Source organism: Oncorhynchus kisutch, linkage group LG19 (genome assembly GCF_002021735.2).
Source record: "Oncorhynchus kisutch isolate 150728-3 linkage group LG19, Okis_V2, whole genome shotgun sequence".
NCBI lineage: Eukaryota > Metazoa > Chordata > Actinopteri > Salmoniformes > Salmonidae > Oncorhynchus > Oncorhynchus kisutch.
The window spans coordinates 6286706-6310591 of NC_034192.2; the positions used below are offsets into that span (position 1 = coordinate 6286706).

General features: G+C 49.3%; 1 protein-coding gene across 2 annotated transcripts; it reads left to right on the top strand.

Moving 5' to 3' along the window:
- Positions 1-503: 503 nt before the first annotated feature.
- LOC109896676 (N-acetylglucosamine-1-phosphotransferase subunits alpha/beta) lies at positions 504-23885 on the top strand. Of its 2 annotated transcripts, XM_031798312.1 has the most exons (21): positions 505-811; positions 907-992; positions 1142-1261; positions 1644-1694; positions 2175-2377; positions 2545-2609; positions 2812-2946; positions 12613-12774; positions 13080-13259; positions 13404-13574; positions 15217-15340; positions 15463-15660; positions 16174-17354; positions 17615-17814; positions 18236-18455; positions 18658-18771; positions 18871-18956; positions 19215-19313; positions 19779-19946; positions 21472-21562; positions 22269-23885. In XM_031798312.1, exons 1-21 carry the CDS (start codon positions 680-682, stop codon positions 22338-22340), a joined length of 3858 nt encoding a protein of 1285 aa, XP_031654172.1. In that variant the 5' UTR covers positions 505-679; the 3' UTR covers positions 22341-23885. The 2 variants fall into 2 exon arrangements, with proteins under 2 accessions (XP_031654173.1, XP_031654172.1); XM_031798313.1 differs by lacking the exons at positions 18236-18455; positions 18658-18771; positions 18871-18956; ... (2 more) ...; positions 21472-21562; positions 22269-23885 and adding an exon at positions 18106-18229 and having other exon boundaries at positions 504-811.
- Position 23886: the final 1 nt, after the last annotated feature.

The window sequence follows — 23886 nt, forward strand, 5'->3', positions numbered from 1 at the left end:
GAAGCTGTGTTTCATTCTCTCAGTCCCAGCTTTGATGCACCTGTACTGAACTCGCTGGATGATAGCGGGATGAACAGGCCATGGCTTGGGTGGCTGAGGTCCTTAATGATCTTCTTGGCCTTTGTGTTGTTGACATAGAATCAGCAGCATACCATCCTGCATCCCACAGCTGGCTTGCCTCTGAAGCGAAGCAGGGTTGGTCCTGAATGGGAGACCAGATGCTGCTTGAAGTGGTGTTGGAGGGCCAGTAGGATGCACTCTTTCCTTTGTCAAAAAAAATATTCCAATGCTAGGTGTCCTGGCTCTCTGTGGTCGCTAAATTCTCCTCTCTAGCCCTCATACCATCATGGCCACCTAATCAATTTCAATTGGCTCATTCATCCCCCCTCCTCTCCCCTGTATAGGACACACCACGCTAAATGTAGAGCACAACTCCTCCTAGTCGATAGAGGGCGGTACTGAGTTGTTTTCTTAAAGCAGCACCCGGAACATTTGAGACAAGGCTCACATCTCCATAAAGGAAGTGCAATGGTTGGTCATATGTTTTGACAGTTTTTGCTAGTTGTCATGTGACAAAGAAGACGTCGTTCGTTTTGTAGTGTTTATTTTATATTAACATCCGATATGCTCCCGCGTCTTCGGTGAATGACTGAAGAGATATGGATTGCAAAGGAGAACCATGGTGATAATCAATTCAGTACTGAAACTCTTGCAGAGACAGACCTACACCTGTCTGTCCCATCGCTATGGACTGTACCTCTGCTTTGGAGGGATAGTCCTCATGATCATCTCTGCCTTCCAGTTTGGAGAAGTAAGTAGCCTAGTTAGCTAACAAGCTAACCTTTGTCAAACGCAATGATGCAGCAATTAACTTATCCCTCTCTCTCTCTCTCTTTGTGTGTGTAGGTGGTGGTAGAGTGGAGTAGGGATCAGTACCATGTACTGTTTGACTCGTATAGAGACAATGTAGCTGGGAAATCATTCCAGACTCGGTGAGAAACCCTCCCTGCCCAAGTGCTATCCACTACAGGGATAACCTGTAGTGTTAAACTGTCTCAATTCACTATTCCAAATGGTCCTTTTGTCTGTCTACTGATTTGAAATGGATGTGTATCTTCTCTATGGTGTTGTGCCGCTGTAGGCTGTGCCAGCCCATGCCCATAGATGTGGTGTACACCTGGGTGAATGGCACGGACACCGACCTGATGAAGCAGCTACGTGGTGTGAGAGAGCAGCTGGAGGAAGAGCAGAGAACATTGCGGTACTTCACATGGTCACAGAGACTTCAGTTACACGTCACGTTAGGCTTCACAAATAGTATTACGTGAATGCACGCTGAACATATTTGTTTTGGACGGCGAGAGGGGTTACTGTGGTCCGCTGAGTGTTCTGAGAGGCGGTCATTAGCCCGTTGAGGAAGCGGGTACTTCTTCACATTACATGATTACTGTGATTGAATCATTCCCATTCATCCTGTTGTGAAGACTAGGGGACACCAAATAAGTAGTTAACTCATATTGCCAGTGGAGATTGTGTTCGCTCAAAGGTCGATTGTCAATCACAATACTAGAACATTCCCCAACAACACATTCCATGCGTTAACGGATCAGTGCGTTGACTTTCTGGACTGTTTCTCACCATAGGGAACGGCTGGGGAAGAATGCAAGTGATCCGACTGAATTGCCAAAGGACAGGTGAGTGACAAGATAGAAACACCTGTACTTTACTGTAGATTTACTGTGGTTTTCACACATTCTTTACATATCTAGCTCAATATGGATGCTTCCAAACTCTAAGGGCAGGGAGTTGATGATGCACCATCTTATTGAGACACAAACTGCGGTCGTCTTAGATCAAGGGTTTTGACATTTCCTGTTTCTCGCTCAACTAAGTGTTTGGGAGAGAGGGTCTCAGTGTAGTCGACCAATCTGCAACAACAGTTGGCTTCTGACCACAGACATTAAGGCGTGAGATGCAACCACAGCACAAAGGAAGCCTTGTGCAAGGGGTGCAAATTGCAGCAAGACGGAGCGGGGTTTTTCACAAGCCATAGTGGTTTGGTAGAAGTAGAGACGTTGGATTGGCGTTGTTGACACCATCTTGGTGTTTTGTGACCTTTTTGTGACTGTTTTATCTCCCTCTTTCTCCTTATACGTCTGTGTTTCTGCTTGCAGCGTGAAGCTAGAATGTCTGCTGTCCCATTGTATCATAGCGCCCATGCTAGCCCTAGACCCGGCTCTGCCAGGCAACGTCACTCTGAAGGAGCTGCCGTCGCTCTCGCCCTCCTTCTCCGCCGCCAAGCTGCTGCTGCAGGTGGCCAAGCCCCTCCACCCCTCCACCACGGTGTCTGTGGTCATCTTTCACTCCCAGGCTGATGGTAAAGAGTCATTGAAACTAACACTCCTAACTGGCACTCGACACACATGCTATTTCAGTTCACAGTTCTGCTACCCACTCAGTACGAGAACACCAATCATGTCACCACAGCAAAATCTCTCGCTGTCTCTCTCTTTCTCTGTCTCTTCTCCCCCCTCCGTCCCATAGCGGACAAGGCCTACACAGACGCTCCCCGTGAGGCTCTGAAGCGCTCGGTCTCTAGATGTTACCTGGTGAGTTACCTGACTCTGTATGCTATTAGAAGTTCTGTTGCACCAGGCGCAATCAACACTTCCGAGACCTTTCTGATTCCAGCACAATTATATGATTGAGCATTTACCCCAATTGGATACACTGGTCCTTAAGGATGAATAAGCAAATGGACACACGGTCATGTGGTAACGATAAGCTACTGTGCTGTTGTTCCTCCTGTAGACCACAGATAAGGAAGCACCGGGTCTGGTCCGCATGCAGAGCCTGGCCTACCTCAGTGGCTTCCCAGCATCCTTCAAGGAGACCGAGCAGCTCAGAGTCAAACTGCCATCTGTTGTCACTGGCAAGATCAAGCAGGTAAGACTAACCTGGATGGAAAAAGGAAAACAAATGGCATAATCTAGCAGGAAAACACAGTGCTAAATCAAATACTGTATTTATTTTAGACAGGTATAAGGTATCTGTTATTTCACTAGAGGGCAGTGTTTGACATGATACAGTATGCCATTTTATCATATGAACACGTTCGTTGTTTTCTTAACCAGGCACAGATATGCCACAATGTATTTTATGTACATTTAATGAGAAATGCAGATTTTTAGGAAAAAATATACAATTCCAGGACAAATGAATATAATATGTAACTATATTCATATAGCCACAAGATGTCACCCTTGCTGTACCTCAGAATCATGACGTGAAAGATGGGCTAGTCATTGCCGTTCTCCAACCGTTGGTATATCAGACAGGATCAAGACAGAATCTATTGTGTTCAAACCGAACACGGACACTGTCTGTCTGCCATTACCTACAGACCTTAAACAATATAATTATACCGGATTAAATAAGTAATAATACTTCAGCAGACGAGGTCTCCATCTATTTGAAGTTATTATGGTAGTAAAGAGCCCAGGTTTAGTTTGGCCACGGGTTGTCTATCTAATCATTTTCTCTAATCAGATTACTCTTGAGATAATTAAAGAAAAGAATCCAGTCATAGTTTACTGTAAAATAAATAACTGTACTGTAGTTCTGTCTCACCGCAGGCATTGAGACAGGCTATTACAAAGCTACACGGAGTGTACAAAACATTAGGAACACCTTCCAAATATTGTGTTGCCCTCAGAACAGCCTATTAGTCAGGGCATGGACTCCACATGGACTCAAGTTGGATGGATGTCCTTTGGGTGGTGAACTATTGTTGATACAAACGGGAAACTGTTGAGCGTGAAACACGCAGCAGCGTTGCATTACTTAACACACTCAAACCGGTGTGCCCGGTACCCGCTACCATACCCTGTTCATAGGCACTTAAATATTTTGTCTTGCCTATTCAATATCTCAATTGTCTCAAGGCTTAAAAATCCTTCTTTAAACTGTCTTCTCGCGTTCATCTACACTACAATAGAAAGTGTCTGTGATCTGCAGACTCCTGACTACAGTGAGCCCTCCTTATCATCCTACTGGCTCTCCTTCTCTGTCTCTCTCGTCGGGGGTCATGTGATAACAGAAGGGTATTAGGGTGAAACCCTATCTTGGGGAGCGGCCATGGGGTGGTTCCAGACAGCACACTGAAAGGTCACCAGGATTTTACTGACCTTCCCTTCTCTATTTCCCCCCTCCCCCCTGTTTTATCTTTCTATTCTACCCACTCACCCCCTCTGTCTCACATAGACCTTTCTACAGCCCCACAGGTGAGGTAGCCTTTATAAGCAGAGTGTATGGGGACAGGAGGTTCAGGAAGGCAGGGGCAGGGGGGGTCCATCCATCTGTCAGTAGCACAATGCAGGGATCCAGTTTCAGAGAGGGGCAGAGAGAGAGGCGCAGAGAATGCGGAGAGATGAGGGAGAAAGAATGCAGAGACACGGTGGGAGGGTAGAGAGAATGTAGAGAGAGAGATGGCGAGGGGGGGAGACACGGGGGAAGGGGGAGAGAATGCAGAGAGGGGGGGAGACATGGGGGAAGGGGGAGAGAATGTAGAGAGAGATGGCGAGGGGGGAGAGGATGCAGAGGGGGGAGAGAGGCGGAGAGGGGGGGAGACACGGGGGAAGGGGGAGAGAATGCAGAGGGGGGAGAGAGGCGGCGAGGGGGGGAGACGGGGGAAGGGGGAGAGAATGCAGAGGCAGCGAGGGGGGAGAGAGACGGCGAGGGGGTGGAGAGACACAGGGAAAGAGGGAGAGAATACAGAGAGAGGGGGTGGAGAGCAGAGAGACGGCGATGGGGGGGAGAGACACGGTGGGACGGGGAGAGAATGCAGAGAGAGACGGCCAGAGGGGGTAGAGAGCAGAGAGACGGCCAGAGGGGGTGGAGAGCAGAGAGACGGCCAGAGGGGGTGGAGAGCAGAGAGACGGCCAGAGGGGGTGGAGAGCAGAGAGACGGCCAGAGGGGGTGGAGAGCAGAGAGACGGCCAGAGGGGGTGGAGAGCAGAGAGACGGCCAGAGGGGGTGGAGAGCAGAGAGACGGCCAGAGGGGGTGGAGAGCAGAGAGACGGCCAGAGGGGGTGGAGAGGGTACATATTGTTGTTTTATTCCTTTTGCTTATTTTCTGAATAACTGTAAGATGTAAATATTGTGTCGTTCCTGGAAGCTTTTGCCGTAGTGATAACCAAAAAATACCTGTGTTGTTGGGGGGGAGAGAGAATGCAGGGAGACGAGGCAAAGACACGGCAGGGGGAAGGGGAGAGAGAGAATGCAGAGACACGGAGGGGGAGAGAATGCAGAGACACAGAGGGGGAGAGAATGCAGAGACACGGAGGGGGAGAGAATGCAGAGACACGGAGGGGGAGAGAATGCAGAGACACGGAGGGGGAGAGAATGCAGAGACACGGAGGGGGAGAGAATGCAGAGACACGGAGGGGGAGAGAATGCAGAGACACGGAGGGGGAGAGAATGCAGAGACACGGAGGGGGAGAGAATGCAGAGACACGGAGGGGGAGAGAATGCAGAGACACGGAGGGGGAGAGAATGCAGAGACACGGAGGGGGAGAGAATGCAGAGACACGGAGGGAGGGAGAATGCAGAGACACGGAGGGGGGGAGAATGCAGAGACACGGAGGGGGGGAGAATGCAGAGACACGGAGGGGGGGAGAATGCAGAGACACGGAGGAGGGGAGAATGCAGAGACACGGAGGGGGGGAGAATGCAGAGACACGGAGGGGAGGAGAATGCAGAGACACGGAGGGGAGGAGAATGCAGAGACACGGAGGGGAGGAGAATGCAGAGACACGGAGGGGAGGAGAATGCAGAGACACGGAGGGGGGGAGAATGCAGAGACACGGAGGGGGGGGAGAATGCAGAGACACGGAGGGGGGGAGAATGCAGAGACACGGAGGGGGGGAGAATGCAGAGACACGGAGGGCGGGAGAATGCAGAGACACGGAGGGGGGGAGAATGCAGAGACACGGAGGGGGGGAGAATGCAGAGACACGGAGGGGGGGAGAATGCAGAGACACGGAGGGGGGGAGAATGCAGAGACACGGAGGGGGGGAGAATGCAGAGACACGGGGGGGGGAGAATGCAGAGACACGGAGGGGGGGAGAATGCAGAGACACGGAGGGGAGGAGAATGCAGAGACACGGAGGGGGAGAGAGAGCGAGGCGGGGGGGAGAGGGAGGGAGACTGCGGGGAAGGGGAGCAGAGACACGGAGGGGGGGAGAATGCAGAGACATGGAGGGGAGGAGAATGCAGAGACACGGAGGGGGAGAGAGAGCAAGGCGGGGGGGAGAGGGAGGGAGGGAGACTGCGGGGAAGGGGAGCAGAGACACGGAGGGGGGGAGAATGCAGAGACACGGAGGGGGGGAAAATGCAGAGACATGGAGGGGGGGAGAATGCAGAGACATGGAGGGGGGGAGAATGCAGAGACACGGAGGGGGGGAAAATGCAGAGACACGGAGGGGGGGAAAATGCAGAGACACGGAGGGGGAGAGAATGCAGAGACACGGAGGGAGGAGGACTGCGGAGACACGGAGGGAGGGAGACTACGGAGGGAGGGAGAATGCGGAGACACGGAGGGATGGAGACTACGGAGGGAGGGAGAATGCAGAGACACGGAGGGGAGGAGAATGCAGAGACACGGAGGGGGAGAGAGAGCGAGGCGGGGGGGAGAGGGAGGGAGACTGCGGGGAAGGGGAGCAGAGACACGGAGGGGGGGAGAATGCAGAGACACGGAGGGGGGGAGAATGCAGAGACACGGAGGGGGGGAGAATGCAGAGACACGGAGGGGGGGGAGAATGCAGAGACACGGAGGGGGGGAGAATGCAGAGACACGGAGGGGGGGAGAATGCGGAGACACGGAGGGGGGGAGAATGCAGAGACACGGAGGGGGGGAGAATGCAGAGACACGGAGGGGGGGAGAATGCAGAGACACGGAGGGGGGGAGAATGCAGAGACACGGAGGGAGGGAGAATGCAGAGACATGGAGGGGGGGAGAATGCAGAGACACGGAGGGGGAGAGAGAGCGAGGCGGGGGGGAGAGGGAGGGAGACTGCGGGGAAGGGGAGCAGAGACACGGAGGGGGGGAGAATGCAGAGACACGGAGGGGGGGAGAATGCAGAGACACGGAGGGAGGGAGAATGCAGAGACATGGAAGAGGGGAGAATGCAGAGACACGGAGGGGGAGAGAGAGCGAGGCGGGGGGGAGAGGGAGGGAGACTGCGGGGAAGGGGAGCAGAGACACGGAGGGGGGGAGAATGCAGAGACACGGAGGGGGGGAGAATGCAGAGACACGGAGGGGGGGAGAATGCAGAGACACGGAGGGGGAGAGAATGCAGAGACACGGAGGGGGGGAGAATGCAGAGACACCGAGGGGGGGGAGAATGCAGAGACACGGAGGGAGGAGGACTGCGGAGACACGGAGGGAGGGAGACTACGGAGGGAGGGAGAATGCGGAGACACGGAGGGAGGGAGACTACGGAGGGAGGGAGAATGCGGAGACACGGAGGGAGGAGGACTGCGGAGACACGGAGGGAGGGAGACTACGGCGGGAGGGAGAATGCGGAGACACGGAGGGAGGGAGACTACGGAGGGAGGAAGAATGCGGAGACTACGGAGGGAGGGAGACGTCGGAGACACGGGAGGGAGAATGCGGAGACACGGAGGGGGTGAGAATGCGGAGACACGGAGGGAGGGAGAATGCGGAGACACGGAGGGAGAATGTGGAGACACGGAGGGGGTGAGAATGCGGAGACACGGATGGGGCGGAGACACGGAGGGGGCGAGAATGCGGAGACACAGAGGGGGGGAGAATGCGGAGACACGGAGGGGGGGGGGTATTGCGGAGACACGGAGGGAGGGAGAATGCGGAGACTCAGGGGGGGGGATGCAGAGACTCGGAGGGGGGGGGATGCGGAGACTCGGATGGGGCGGAGACACGGAGGGGGCGGAGACACGGAGGGGGCGAGAATGGGGAGACACGGACGGGGGGAGAATGTGGAGACACGGATGGGGGGAGAATGCGGAGACACGGACGGGGGGAGAATGCGGAGACACGAAGGGAGGGAGAATGCGGAGACACGGAGGGGAGGAGAATGCGGAGACACGGATGGGGGGAGAATGCGGAGACACGGACGGGGGGAGAATGCGGAGACACTGAGGGAGGGAGAATGCGGAGACACGGAGGGAGGGAGAATGCGGAGACACGGAGGGAGGGAGAATGCGGAGACACGGGCGGGGGGAGAATGCGGAGACACGGATGGGGGGAGAATACGGAGGGAGGGAGAATGCGGAGACACGGAGGGAGGGAGAATACGGAGGGAGGGAGAATGCTGAGACACGGAGGGAGGGAAACTACGGATGAAGGGAGAATGCGGAGACACGGAGGGGTGGAGACTATGAAGGGAGGGAGAATGCGGAGACACGGAGGGGAGGAGAATGCAGAGACACGGAGGGGGGGAGAATGCAGAGACACGGAGGGGGGAGAATGCAGAGACACCGAGGGAGGGAGAATGCAGAGACACCGAGGGGGGGAGAATGCAGAGACACCGATGGAGGGAGAATGCAGAGACACGGAGGAGGAAGGGAGAATGAAGAGACTGGGTGGGGGGGAATTTAGACAGAGAGAGAGACACGGCGGGTGAGGGATAGAATGCAGAGAGACACGGAGGGGGGGAGAGAGGGAGAGGCCCCACAACCCCCATCTGCTCACACTGTCGCCGAGAAAATACTGCCCTCTGTTTGTGTGTTCCTCTAACTGACATGTTGTTATTAATGTATAGCTAAATTGTATAGGATAGCCTATTGTTTATGTACTCTAGGTTAGAATGTGCAGCTAGTGTGTATGTAGAGAATATACTAAAATAGTAAATCAATAGAAGCAGTAAAGTATAACGACATTTAAAGCCATGATAGTCACACAGTCGTACTATTTTGTTGTTTTATGTGTATCATTTTTAGGTATTTCAGATTTGCATTGAACAGTCAGTACGAGATAATGACCGTGGGGAAAGATGGAGAGCGATTGTATCAAAGGGAAGTAGGCTGCTGATATTGAAGACATGCGCCAGAAGCTGCCACATTATCGCTGGACGAGCCACCCCACGGGGAATTCATAGATTCCACCAAGACGCATCATTTCCCCGTTCACCTCACTGGCCTTCATCATATGACTGGAATGACCCCTGGTTATATTGTAGACCAGCGTTTCCCAACTGGCGGCCCGCAAAATATTATATATATTTAGATGTATTTATTGTTGGACAGAAAATACTGTTAAAACAGCAGGAAATGAACTCCTTGTGATTTTAATTTGGGGAAACCTGTTCCCAAGCAGTCCCACTCTTAATTGAGACACGTGATCGTATACAAACGTAGGCAAGGTTTATAATAATGTTTTAGTCAAATATTACATCTGTTTGGGCTTCTTGCGATCAACTTGCAGTCTACAAAGGATTTGTCACTCTGTTCCGGGCCGCTAGCCATCCTCTCGAACAAAATCAGCTGAATCTAGTTGATGATCCCTGCTGAGTTTGAGAGGTGGAGGGATGATGGATCGACGATCGTATGACGTTATCAAGCCTGACTCATTTTAGTTGTGCTAAAATATTTACTGGACTCTGGTGTGTGTTAGACTCTCGTGATACATGCAAGATTTGGTTTGGGCTACCCAGGTTAGGTATATTTAGGCTTCAGGTTTTTGCTTCCGGAGCATGTGGTTCAAGGTTTTACTGTATTTGTGGTTTGTATGTATACACATCTTTGTCTCAACTGACTAATGACGTTTTTAAAAGTAAGAAGTAGTTTAAATGTCAGGAGTAGGAACAGCAGCTGATGTTTGGATCCTCTGGTCACTATTGACATTGGCTCATGATAATGGGTATGACATGACCTTAAATACTTCAACTAAACGCCTGCATCTTTTGACGGGCTGCTGACAGGCAGATGTGGACGAGAATGTTGATACTGCCAATGCCTTTCCTAGTAAAGCTATATAAAGCCATGTTTACTATTGTCTTTGTGTTACCGTGACATGGAGGTGTGTGTGTTCGTGCACTTGTACAGACACATGGAGCTGTGTGTTAACAGATCCTATAAAAGGGGATAATAAAAATGGAAGTGTGATCTCCAGTTGGCTGTCCTTGCCTCATCTTCGGGATTTATATAACAACAGGAGCAGAGAAAAAACGCAAAGGCTGAGAGGGAGATCAGCAGCAGTAAGGTGTTTGGGTTCTGGCTCAGTGGTTTGTGGGTTGTCTGGAAGGCTAGGGACTAAAGAGATGAGGGAGTCGGGACAGATGGTTATGAGAGGCAACGACTGAGATGACCCACGCACACAACGACTGAGATGACCCACGCACACAACGACTGAGATGACCCATGCAAGGATACCGAGCCAAGCCTTCCATTCCAACCATGAGATCAATACCAGCTCCCCCACATAGAAATTACATCACAGAATTTTCCAAGAGCCCGCCCCACTCTTTCCTTCCTTTGAACCCTGCCTCACTCACTCACTCACTCACTCACTCACGTTCCCATACAGTGCCACATTTCAGGCTTCAAACATAAAGATATAAAACTGTATTTTTTTTTGAAGAATCAACAACAAGTGGGACACAATCATGAAGTGGAACGACATTTATTGAATATTTCAAACTTTTTTAACAAATGAAAAACTGAAAAATTGGGTGTGCAAAATTATTCAGCCCCCTTAAGTTAATACTTTGTAGCGCCACCTTTTGCTGCGATTACAGCTGTAAGTCGCTTGGGGTATGTCTCTATCAGTTTTGCACATCGAGAGACTGACATTTTTTCCCATTCCTCCTTGCAAAACAGCTCGAGCTCAGTGAGGTTGGATGGAGAGCATTTGTGAACAGCAGTTTTCAGTTCTTTCCACAGATTCTCGATTGGATTCAGGTCTGGACTTTGACTTGGCCATTCTAACACCTGGATATGTTTATTTTTGAACCATTCCATTGTATATTTTGCTTTATGTTTTGGATCATTGTCTTGTTGGAAGACAAAGCTCCGTCCCAGTCTCAGGTCTTTTGCAGACTCCATCAGGTTTTCTTCCAGAATGGTCCTGTATTTGGCTCCATCCATCTTCCCATCAATTTTAACCATCTTCCCTGTCCCTGCTGAAGAAAAGCAGGCCCAAACAATGATGCTGCCACCACCATGTTTGACAGTGGGGATGATGTGTTCAGGGTGATGAGCTGTGTTGCTTTTACGCCAAACATAACGTTTTGCATTGTTGCCAAAAAGTTCAATTTTGGTTTCATCTGACCAGAGCACCTTCTTCCACATGTTTGGTGTGTCTCCCAGGTGGCTTGTGGCAAACTTTAAACAACACTTTTTATGGATATCTTTAAGAAATGGCTTTCTTCTTGCCACTCTTCCATAAAGGCCAGATTTGTGCAATATACGACTGATTGTTATCCTATGGACAGAGTCTCCCATCTCAGCTGTAGATCTCTGCAGTTCATCCAGAGTGATCATGGGCCTCTTGGCTGCATCTCTGATCAGTCTTCTCCTTGTATGTTTAGAGTTTAGAGGGACGGCCAGGTCTTGGTAGATTTGCAGTGGTCTGATACTCCTTCCATTTCAATATTATCGCTTGCACAGTGCTCCTTGGGATGTTTAAAGCTTGGGAAATCTTTTTGTATCCAAATCCGGCTTTAAACTTCTTCACAACAGTATCTCGGACCTGCCTGGTGTGTTCCTTGTTCTTCATGATGCTCTCTGCGCTTTTAACGGACCTCTGAGACTATCACAGTGCAGGTGCATTTATACGGAGACTTGATTACACACAAGCGGATTGTATTTATCATCATTAGTCATTTAGGTCAACATTGGATCATTCAGAGATCCTCACTGAACTTCTGGAGAGAGTTTGCTGCACTGAAAGTAAAGGGGCTGAATAATTTTGCACGCCCAATTTTTCAGTTTTTGATTTGTTAAAAAAGTTTGAAATATCCATTAAATGTCGTTCCACTTCATGATTGTGTCCCACTTGTTGTTGATTCTTCACAAAAAATACAGTTTTATATCTTTATGTTTGAAGCCTGAAATGTGGCAAAAGGTCGCAAAGTTCAAGGGGGCCGAATACTTTCGCAAGGCACTGTATCCCCAGTGGCATGAATGTGAGGTATTCTTTCTTGAAGGGTACAGTAGTTGTGGTTGGTGGTGACGATTCCTCTGCTTTGATGTGGTCCATCCTTTAAACTGGCCACGGGTCAGAGGTTATAGGTCAACAAAGCAATTTGATTTTGATGAACCCAGCTCACGTTCAGCCTAGTAGTCTGTGTATGCACCCGTCATGTGGTGGCTCTGTCATCTCTGTCACACGGAATTCTTCCCTGGGACAGGAGCGGTAACCAAAGTCACAATAATGGATTTTAGGCCCAGTGCCATATAACCTTTGACATGGCCACTACGTCTAAAGTGGTTCATAAAAATATCTCTGTTTTGTTGTGTCCTTGGCTCCAAATAAAGGCTGTGATATTTAAGTTGTTTTCTCATGGCTATGCTGAGTAGCATCTGCTGTCTCTGGTGCCACACTGACATGTTTCTGTCTCGCTCTTTCCCATAGTTCCAGCTGTATACGGAGGCCAGTATCGCCCTGCTCCATCTGAACAGCCCTCAGGACTTTACTGACCTGACCCAGCAGGCCAAAAAGAACCTGACCCTGGACGGGAAAGAGCTGACCATCAGCGCTGCTTATCTTTTCTGGGACCTGACTGCCATCACACAGGTAGGACCTCGCTCTGCCTCTGTCCCGTCACCCACTATCTATCAGGGAAGATCAACGGTGTATGTTCAGGATAAAGAGATGAGAGTTAGCACTCCTAATGCAGTTCCACTGTCCATTCATGGTGTAGTAAGTATCACTGAGTGGAACTAAACTGCTGGACTGAGAACTTCCATTGTTCTCTACCTATATGACCGTGAGGATAAAATACAATGACATGTAGTGCAAACATTTTAGAGTTTGTCTCTTTTCAGAGCACGGTGAAAGCATGTCTCAGACCCCTCTGCTCTGCTCTCTGCCCCCACTAGTCCAAGCAGGACGAGGACGTCTCGGCCAGTCGATTCGAGGACAACGAGGAGCTGCGTTATTCGCTGCGCTCGGTGGAGAGACACGCCCCCTGGGTGCGGCACATCTTCATCGTCACCAATGGGCAGATCCCCTCCTGGCTGAACCTGGACAACCCCCGCGTCACCGTGGTAACACACCAGGTACACCTGAGACCTACAGTACTACTCTCACATGATTGACAATAACAGAAAATAAGGTATGTTGTGATCGGAGCAGGAAGAATTCTGGGCCTTTAGTTAAGAAAAAAAAATCCAAGTTGCCATATGATTGTCTCTCCTGTGTAGGATGTCTTCCAGAACCACACCCACCTGCCCACCTTCAGTTCCCCTGCCATTGAGACCCACATCCACCGAATCCCAGGCCTATCTCAGAAGTTCATCTACCTCAACGACGACGTCATGTTCGGGAAGGACGTGTGGCCTGACGACTTCTTCAGTCACTCCAAAGGACAGAAGGTCCGGGTCTAGACTGAAATTCAAGTGTTACTAGATCCATGGTCTGGAATTTAGCTCACTAGCTCAAGTTTGTGCTAATGTAGACTCTTTATCATTTCATATAAATATAACATGCAGTTGAAGTGGGAAGTTTACACCTTAGCCAAATACATTTAAACTCAGTTTTTCACAATTCATTTCTTTCAGCACATTCCCAGTGGGTCAGAAGTTTACACCTTAGCCAAATACATTTAAACTCAGTTTTTCACAATTCATTTCTTTCAGCACATTCCCAGTGGGTCAGAAGTTTACACCTTAGCCAAATACATTTAAACTCAGTTTTTCACAATTCATTTCTTTCAGCACATTCCCAGTGGGTCAGAAGTTTACATACACTCAATTAGTATTTGGTAGCATTGCCTTTAAATTGTTGAACTTGGGTCAAACGTTTTGGGTAGCCTTCCACAAGCTTCCCACAATAGGTTGGGTGAATTTTGGCCCATTCCTCCTGACAGAGCTGGTGTAACCGAGTCAGGTTTGTAGGCCTCCTTGCTCGCACATGCTTTGTCAGTTCTGCCCACAACCTTTCTATAGGATTGAGGTCAGGGCTTTGTGATGGCCACTCCAATACCTTGACTTTGTTGTCCTTAAGCCAATTTGCCACAACTTTGGAAGTATGCTTGGGTTCATTGTCCATTTCGAAGACCCATTTGCGACATAGCTTTACCTTCCTGACTGATGTCTTGAGATGTTGCTTCAATATATTCACATAATTTCCCTACCTCATGATGCCATCTATTTTGTGAAGTGCACCAGTCCCTCCTATAGCAAAGCACCCCCACAATGCTGCCACCCCCATGCTTTACGGTTGGGATGGTGTTCTTCGGCTTGTAAGCCTCCCCCTTTTTCCTCCAAACATAATGATGGTCATTATGGCCAAACAGTTTCATTTTTGTTTCATCAGACCAGAGGATATTTCTCCAAATAGTACGATCAGTTGCAAACTGAAGTCTGGCTTTTTTTATGGCGGTTTTGGAGCAGTGGCTTCTTCCTTGCTGAGCGGCCTTTCAGGTAATGTCGATATAGGACTCGTTTTACTGTGGATATAGATACTTTTGTACCTGTTTCCTCCAGCATCTTCACAAGGTCCTTTGCTGTTGTTCTGGGATTGATTTTCACTTTTCGCACCAAAGTACGTTCATCTCTAGGAGACAGAAGACGTCTCCACAGGTACACCTCCAATTGATTCAAATGATGTCAATTAGCCTATCAGAAGCTTCTAAAGCCATGACATCATTTTCTGGAATTTTCCAAGCTGTTTAAAGGCTCAGTCAACATAGTGTATGTAAACTTCTGACCCACTGGAATTGTGATACAGTGAAATAATCCGTCTGTAAACAATTGTTGGAAAAATGACTTGTCATGCACAAAGTATATGTCCTAACCGACTTCCCAAAACTATAGTTTATTAACAAGAAATGTGTGGAGTGGTTGAAAAACGTGTTTTAATGACTCCAACCTAAGTGTATGTAAACTTCCGACTTCAACTGTATCTCGCTAGCATGAGATTGGGTTATGTTTTGAGGAAAAGTTCTGTTATTTTGTATATTGTAATATTGTCTTAACATCCCTAATGTACCTCGCCTGTCCTCTCTCCCTACAGGTGTACCTCACGTGGCCGGTCCCTAACTGTGCTGAAGGTTGTCCAGGCTCCTGGATCAAAGATGGCTACTGTGACAAGGCCTGCAACAACTCCGCCTGTGACTGGGATGGTGGCGACTGCCTGGGTGACAATCTCTCCTTATCCCTCCCTGTACCAGTCTGCCTCTTCTCCTTCCCTTCTCTCCTCCGTCACAACTCGTCATTCACTGAGCTTGATATTCTTCCTCTTCTCCATCCCACCACACAGGAGCTGGGGGCAGCCGGTTTGGGACCGCTGTGGGCGGAGTGGGTAATCAGCCCTGGCAGTTTGCCGGAGGTCTAGGTGGCATCGGAGGCGTGTCCAACTGTAACCAAGGCTGTGCCAACTCCTGGCTGGCAGACAAGTTCTGCGACCAGGCCTGCAACGTGCTCTCCTGTGGCTTCGACGTGGGCGACTGTGGACAAGGTGAGTGTGATCTGAAGTAGGGCCAGGAGTTGTTCTTAATCACCTGACCTGGAAAAGCTTTATTTATAGCTAAAATATTGATAACTAACCCAAGATATGTGATGTGCCGTTTACAATGGGAGCAAATGACCACAGTGGGCAGAACAAGCAAAGAGGTGGGCAGTGCCAAGCACGAGCTGGCCAGATCCTATTTGCGCCTTTTAACATGTATTTACATATTTTACGTGAGGGAACGCCTACTCTGTGAAGTGCGCATGTACAATAACTAAATTCGCCCTTGAGCTCCTTTTAAACAACGTAATTATTTTTGAAACTTTGGCACAGGTTCAAGTCTCCAAATCTTACTGCAATTTGTTCGTAACAGATTCTACTTTTGTGAAGAGAAGACTGAGAATGTTTCATTGATGTGAAAATGCGCAGAATGTCGGCCAAGTGTGTTTCCTGTTCTGGTCACATTAGCTCATCCAGTGAGGTGGAAGAGCAGTGATAATCGTGTGTGTGTGTGTGTTGTAGATCACTTTAACCAGCTCTACAGTGTCACCCTGCTGAAGAACAGGACCCTGTACACCCTACCGGTGGGTGAGACCAGGCCGTACTTCAGCTTTGCAGGCGTGGCTCGCCGGGTGATCGAGGCCCAGGTCAGCGACAACCCGGCCGTGCGCCATACCTCGGTGGCCAACAAGTGGAAGACGGTCCACCTGCTCCTCCACTCGGGCCACAATGCCTCGCTGGTCCACTACAACCTCACTGTCCAAGGGGATGACGACAAGGAGTTCTCCCTGACCTTCAGCGTGGCTGTGGACACCCGCCAGCTCCCCCAGCCCAACGTGTCCGTGTCCGACCCAGTCCACAAAGATGGATCCAAAGAGGCCAAGCCCACCACCGCCACCGCAGAGCCTGAGGTCCCTTTCGAGGATGTCCCTCTGGAGAAACAAGGTCCCCGAGTCCTGAAGAGGTCACCTGGGGAAAATGAGGTGATCGTGGAGGTGCCTGCGCTGAACGTGTCCCTGCTACCGGTGGCCTTGCAGAGTGAGCTTCAGAGGCTGCAAGGAAAGCTCCTGGTGGGTGACATCACTATGAAGGGTTATAACCTCACCAAGGCTATACTGCTGGGGCCGTACAAAGCTCTGGCCAATCGGGGCCCCAGGTTAACACCCGCTGACCAGATCAAACCCCAGGACAAGCCTTTTAAAGACCTAGTAGGACATGTGGTGAGGAGAGAGGTAGACGCACCACAGCTAGTGGAGGCTAACCCAGAAGAACAACACACTCCAGAAAGAAACGGAGCAGAGAAGACCAAAGAGCCAGAGGGAACCGAGGCACCAGAGGAGGTGCCCAAGTCGAGCATCGTTGGTGAGAAAGAGAAACAGAAAGCACAAAAGACTCCAGCAACCCCCATCCCAGTTCTAGTGGATGGGGAGTTTCCGAAAGCCGCTAAAGCCCAGGACACCACCCCCACAGAGAAACCTCCACCGTCCTCCAAGCTGCTGAGCACCCTGGTGGGCAGCATGTTCAAAGCCAGGGGATCAGAGGACCAATCACAGCAGCAGCAGGCAGGGGCCGAGAAGGGACCAGAGGAAGGAGCAGAGGGAGCCCGGGGGGTTCCTTTGGGCAGGAAGCTGCAGCACTACATCTCCTCAGATAGAGGCTTCCTGCCCTGGGAGAGACGGAAGTACTTCCAGGACCTGCTGGAGGTGAGCTGGGGTTGGGTTGTAATAATGTTACAAGGTCAGTCAGGAAGAATCCTGGCTCTTGAGATGAAGAACATAGAATCGAGAACAACCGTGCATTGGATTGAATCGCAAACACTTTACTCAGAAACTGTATGTTAAACTTTTAGTGTTCCAAATGTAAATGGGAATCTGAATGTGTATCTGAATGTTATCTGAATTTGATCAGAATGTTAATTGTGTATTCTCTTGCTGCTTTCTGGCTCTTTCTATGGCTCCTATAGGAGGAGGAGCGTCTGGAGGCAGAGCTGGCGTACCAGGCAGACAGCGCCGCCGCTGGCCGGAGGCTGCAGGACACCTTCGCCGACTCCCTTCGCTACGTCAACAAGCTGCTCAACGGCCAGTTTGGCTTCACCTCCCGCAAGGTCCCCGCCCACATGCCCCACATGATCGACAGGCTCATCATGCAGGAGCTCCAGGACATGTGAGTAGCAGGAAATGTCGTCATACGGGAAATACTGGGTTAGTAATATAGAAGACCGAAGTAGCTGTTGTGAGTGCTTGTCTAACAACCGGAGCACTCATTTGTTTACCTCGTTAAAGTGAATTAGTTGCTAAACAAACTGATATGTCTCCATCCATCAGATTCCCATAGGCGTTTGACCTGCCGTTGCTGAACAAACTGATATGTGAATGTCTCCACCTTTCAGATTCCCACAGGTGTTTGACCTGCCATTGCTGAACAAACTGATATGTGAATGTCTCCACCCATCAGATTCCCACAGGCGTTTGACCTGCCGTTGCTGAACAAACTGATATGTGAATGTCTCCACCTTTCAGATTCCCACAGGTGTTTGACCTGCCGTTGCTGAACAAACTGATATGTGAATGTCTCCACCCATCAGATTCCCACAGGCGTTTGACCTGACGTCGTCTCACCGCGTGCGTCACCCGGAGGACATGCAGTTTTCTTTCTCCTACTTCTACTTCCTGATGTCGGCCCTGCAGCCGCTCAACGTTTCGCAGGTGTTCGACGAGATCGACACGGACCACTCCGGCGTTCTGTCTGACCGCGAGATCCGAACGCTGGCCACTCGCATCCATGAGCTCCCCCTCAACCTACAGGTCAGTTGAGAAGTCTGGGTGTAGAAGATCAGGTCCCTGCGTGTCCATGTTGTCTATCATCGAAGGCCAAAGTGATCATAGATCGGCACGTCTACTCTGAGACACTTTATGAATACCGACCCTGGTTTAACTCCTGTTTTAAAAGCTGATCTCAAACCAGTGGTAGAGTGAGGTTAATGTGTTAGCGTGTGGCGTGTTGCAGGATCTGACAGGTCTGGAGCAGCTGCTGATCAACTGTTCTAAGACTCTGCCCACCAACCTGACCCAGCTACATATCGTTAGCCCTACACAGGAGGCATACTACGAAGCCAGCATGGTGACTACTCTACACGGCCTCTGTCCTGTGGCCCAACAACATTTATAAGCTGTGGTAGACTTGAGGTGCAGAGACTGATTCATGTATTTGAATCCACAGCCTCCCGTCACTAAAGGTCTGGTGGTCCACTGTAAAGCCGTCACAGAGCGTATCCACAAGGCCTTCAAAGACCAGAACAAGTACAAGTAAGTCCTGTTCTCAAAAAAATAAAATGTATGTCAAATGTGTGTAACAACAAAAGAAAATGCTGTAAAAACATTTATAATTGTCCTCCTGAAGAGGGGGGTGGTTGGATCTATGAAAATACAATAAATAAATAAAAGTCCGGTTCTCTACCATCAGCCACTGTCCTTAATCGATATATATCACCCATCCTACATTTTCTCTGAATATCCTGACCCTATTTAAGATCACAGTAAACATGGAAACCTCTCCTTTGACAGGTTTGAGATAATGGGCGAGGAGGAGATCGCCTTTAAGATGGTGCGGACCAACGTGTCCCATGTGGTGGGCCAGCTGGATGACATCAGGAAGAACCCCAGGTGAGGTTAGAGAGTTGGGCCAGTAACCTTTAAGATGGTGCGGACCAACGTGTCCCATGTGGTGGGCCAGCTGGATGACATCAGAAAGAACCCCAGGTGAGGTTAGAGCATTGGGCCAGTAACCGAAAGTTCACTGGTTCAAATACTGGAGCGGACAAGGTGAAAGATCTGTCGTTGTGACCTTGAGCAAGGTACTTAGTGACCCTAGCTGTGACCCCACTCCCTGCCGGTGTCTCGGGGAGTTGGGATATGAAAGACACATTTCCATTACATACCTGTGTGTAACAGGACAAAGATAAGCACCCCCCAAATAATTATCATTGTCTCTGTGCTTTCTGTAGGTGTCTAGCCTAGTGCCTGCCTAATTAATATGTACTACTTCTTCCTGTTTTATTATCATACTACCTTTCCATATGACCATGATGTGGATTTATGATTTGACCACATCACTGTGTTTCCTAACAGGAAGTTCATATGTCTAAACGACAACATTGACCACAGCCATAAGGACGCAGGGACTGTCAAGGCGGTGCTGAGGGACTTCTATGAGTCCATGTTCCCCCTGAGCTCCCAGTTCGAGCTGCCCAGAGAATACCGCAACCGCTTCCTCCACATGGGAGAGCTCCAGGAATGGTAGGACTGGGGTGGTTTATACTAGAGAGAGGGGAATGGTAGGACCGGGGTGGTTTATACTAGAGAGAGGGGAATGGTAGGACTGGGGTGGTTTATACCAGAGAGAGGGGAATGGTAGGACCGGGGTGGTTTATACTAGAGAGAGGGGAATGGTAGGACCGGGGTGGTTTAAACTAGAGAGAGGGGAATGGTAGGACCCGGGTAGTTTATACTAGAGAGGGGAATGGTAGGACCGGGGTGGTTTATACTAGAGAGAGGGGAATGGTAGGACCGGGGTGGTATATACTAGCGAGAGGGGAATGGTAGGACTGAGGAGATTTGTACTAGAGAGGGGAATGGTAGGACCGGGGAGGTTTGTACTAGAGAGAGGGAAATTGTAGGACCGGGGTGGTTTATACTAGAGAGAGGGGAATGGTAGGACCGGGGTGGTTTAGACTAGAGAGGGAATGGTAGGACCGGGGTGATTTATACTAGAGAGGGGAATGGTAGGACCGGGGTGGTTTATACTAGAGAGAGGGGAATGGTAGGACCGGGGAGGTTTGTACTAGCGAGAGGGGAATGGTAGGACTGAGGAGATTTGTACTAGAGAGGGGAATGGTAGGACCGGGGTGGTTTAGACTAGAGAGGGAATGGTAGGACCGGGGTGGTTTAGACTAGAGAGGGAATGGTAGGACCGGGGTGATTTATACTAGAGAGGGGAATGGTATTATATATTGGAGTGTATCAGTTGAATATGTGATCTGCATTTAGTACATTATTTTTTCATTATACCATTCATTGGTGGCAGTGCAGAAGCACAATGTGCACACAATACAAGATACCTGTACAGATGCTTTGTCAATTGTAGTATCTGTCCTAAATGATAGATGGACAGATACATTATCCTACTGTATCAGGGCCATGTGAGACAGAGGTCTCTCCCCATTTCTCCAAGAGAAGAATGAAGGATCCTGTCTGTCAGCACCTCCGAGTGTTCAGCACTGCCATGAATGATCGCTGGGAATCCCAGGGGGTTAGAGTGGGATCCTGCTCTTATAGCGCCAGGCCTGAGCTGGAGGAATCTTCCCAGATACCGATACTTTAAAATTAGACTCATATGATCCACACACACGACACTCCAAGAGTCACAAGGGTGTTAGTGAAGTGACAGGTGGGTGGTGGCAGAGGTCCCCTGGTGTCTGGTCACATTGTCACCCCTTTACCATGTCGTCCTTTCCCCTAGAACCACATGCATTTCATCATGACCTTTAACCCTGTTATCCAAGCCTAAAATATTTCATAATTGAGACTGGACTCTGAATATGATAGTTGTGACTTTTGTTGAGTTTCTGTTTTTGTATTCATTTATACTCCCCAAAAACATTTCACTCTGTCCATCACCCAATCAAGTGTCATATTGGAGACTGGGATCAGAATATGAGAGTGATGACTTTCAGAGAGTTATCTGCTTTGTCAGGAATTCATTGATGGCCCAAAAATAGTTTGTTTATTTTTGCTGTCTTACTGTCTTGTCTCTGTCTTACAGGCGAGTATATCGGGACAAGCTGAAGTTCTGGACCCACTGTGTATTGGTGACCCTGGTGATCTTTACTGTCGTCTCCTTCTTTGCCGAGCAGGTCAGTAGGACTTTACACTGTCATGTATATTTCCGCCTCGCTAATATAAACGGCACACTTGTAGCTTGATGATGTGCTATTTAGCACTTAGTTAGCCCCAGGGCTCTACAGGGGCACGTATCCCTCACTATCGCTTGAGCTTTGGAATGACTGAAATGAGACTGAAACCTGTCCCTCTTTGGACCGTGAGCAGTGGATTGTGGTTGCATGGTTTCTTTGTTGATCATGACACCCATTAGATCCGAGGGGGTCTGGGTAAAGTTTCTCCTTCAGCAGTCCTAATAAAGGTTAATCGCCAGAGCAACCGTGGAGGAACGGGCAATCCACACTGGGCCATGGAGGAATCTGATGGCGCGTTCTTGTCTTTGTCCAAAATAATCATCCCTCTCAGGCCTAAGGCTACGCTCCTCCTTTTTTTTCAAAGGCATCAGGTGCTTTGTTTGTAAACTGCCTCTTGAAGTTGGAGAGCTGTTTACATCTCTGGTTTATTGGCTCAAGCTTGGACCAATAAGCCAACTTTTGGTGACTTTACAGGACTTAAGTTGACTCTCCCGAAATGCTGTTGCCCTGATCTGTTCAAAGTCAAGAAAAATACAGCTAAAAGCTTCCGCTCAGAGCCACATGCTGACAGAGTAATGTCGCTTCCTCCTTTTTCACTCTTGTGTTTTTGTGACCGTTCTTTTGCGGTATTTTCTTCTTCCCTCAGCTGATTCTACTGAAGCGCAAGCTGTTTCCCAGACGCAGGGTCAGCAACGATGTCAACCCAGAGCGTGTGTGAAGAACGAGGGAAAACGTCCTTATCCACCCCTCTGCATCCTCCCTCTCTCCACCCTGCTACCTGTCCTCTCCCTCCACCTCTCGCTGAGTTCAAAGTGAGGGCCATGCAGGGGTAGGTGGAAAGTGAGGAGGGCTATCCCTAAATCTCGAAACGTCCTCACCTGGGATTGCGTCAGCATGGGTCAAGGAGAGGGGGACTCTGGTAAACAACGTAAATCATGTGTGGTGGGTAAGATGATTGACAGGCATCACCTGGCTGGGAGATGCTGTGCCAGCGGACAAAGCCTGTAAAGCCAGAAACTTCTCTTCCCTTTCACCAGGGGCGCCAGAGGGACTTATCGCCCACACGCCAGGCTGTGGAGGAGGACACTGACTGAGCCAACTATGTGCTAAACTGCTCCAGTGTGGGCAGTGTGATTGATGTACTGTTAAAAGCATGATCTGGAAGCGATTGACGGGAGACACCATCTCTGGTGTGGGTTTACAGCACCTTTAACCATGAGAGCTGTAACCTTCCGAAGCGTTCGAGATTAGGTTGGACACTTTTTTAATTGAACCTATATTCCACAGAAGGAAAAAAGGGATCGGGAAGGGAAGGGGTTGATCAGAATAACAGGAATTATGCCATTTGACCTGTTTCACCATGTCACTGTCTACATTCAACACAAGTGCCTTATTTTAAAGAGTGTTACCTGAAGTATCAGACTGTATGACCTTGTTTACCCATTGTTCCTGCTTGCCTTTTTAAATGTCTTGGTTGGATTTGGTATTTACATGTCATAAGTGATTTCTTTCAAAGGCATGGGGTTGTGGGTGAAAAATGGCACACCGGTTGTTTAAAATCATGAATGTTTCACACAGTAGACCACACAGAATGTGTCTCTGTGGGATACTGTACATATAGCTCTGCTAGTGTCTGAAATTCACATCTCTGCAGCATCTGATTGTATTGTTCAGTGAATGTGTTCCTAATGAATGCAACCTGATTGTTAATTTAGCGCCACAAGTGTTCTACTACTGACCCTCAATTCTATGGTCTCTCTGTTGAGCCTTCGTTGCCTGCATTTGGTAGCTCTCCTCTCCGCTTACAAGCGGTGCATTGATGTGAATGATTGCCAGCAGCAGTAGAACCATGATGTTTTGCTGAACTGTGGTATGCTGTGTGCCAGATTTATACAGCAAGCGTAAATCTGGGACACTCAAATTAGGATATGTAGCAAGGTTACTTAAGAAAATTGGGGTGGGCGTATAATGCAAACATTAGTAACCCAAAGGTTGCGTGTTTGGCTCTTTGGCAACTAACTCATTTTTAAATACTTGGCAAATTGGAATTTGTAACATATGGCGTGCCATGGATTTATGTACAGAATAACACAAAATGCTCTGAGACCAGGTTGAATTACAACAATGGGCGGTATGCATGGACATTGAGTTAATGTACATTTGAATTGAGTCTCTTGGGAGTGTCATTCACAATTTTAGTTTAGTCAACACTTTGGCTCATCCCAAAATCAAATAAACCTGAATCACTTGGTTATGTTTTAAAT

Coding starts and splice junctions, on each gene's coding strand:
- LOC109896676 (XM_031798312.1), top strand. CDS start 680: ATGGTGATAATCAATTCAGTACTGAAACTCTTGCAGAGACAGACCTAC. Junction 812..906: donor CTGCCTTCCAGTTTGGAGAA/GTAAGTAGCCTA, acceptor TTGTGTGTGTAG/GTGGTGGTAGAGTGGAGTAG. Junction 15,661..16,173: donor CGTGGGCGACTGTGGACAAG/GTGAGTGTGATC, acceptor TGTGTGTTGTAG/ATCACTTTAACCAGCTCTAC.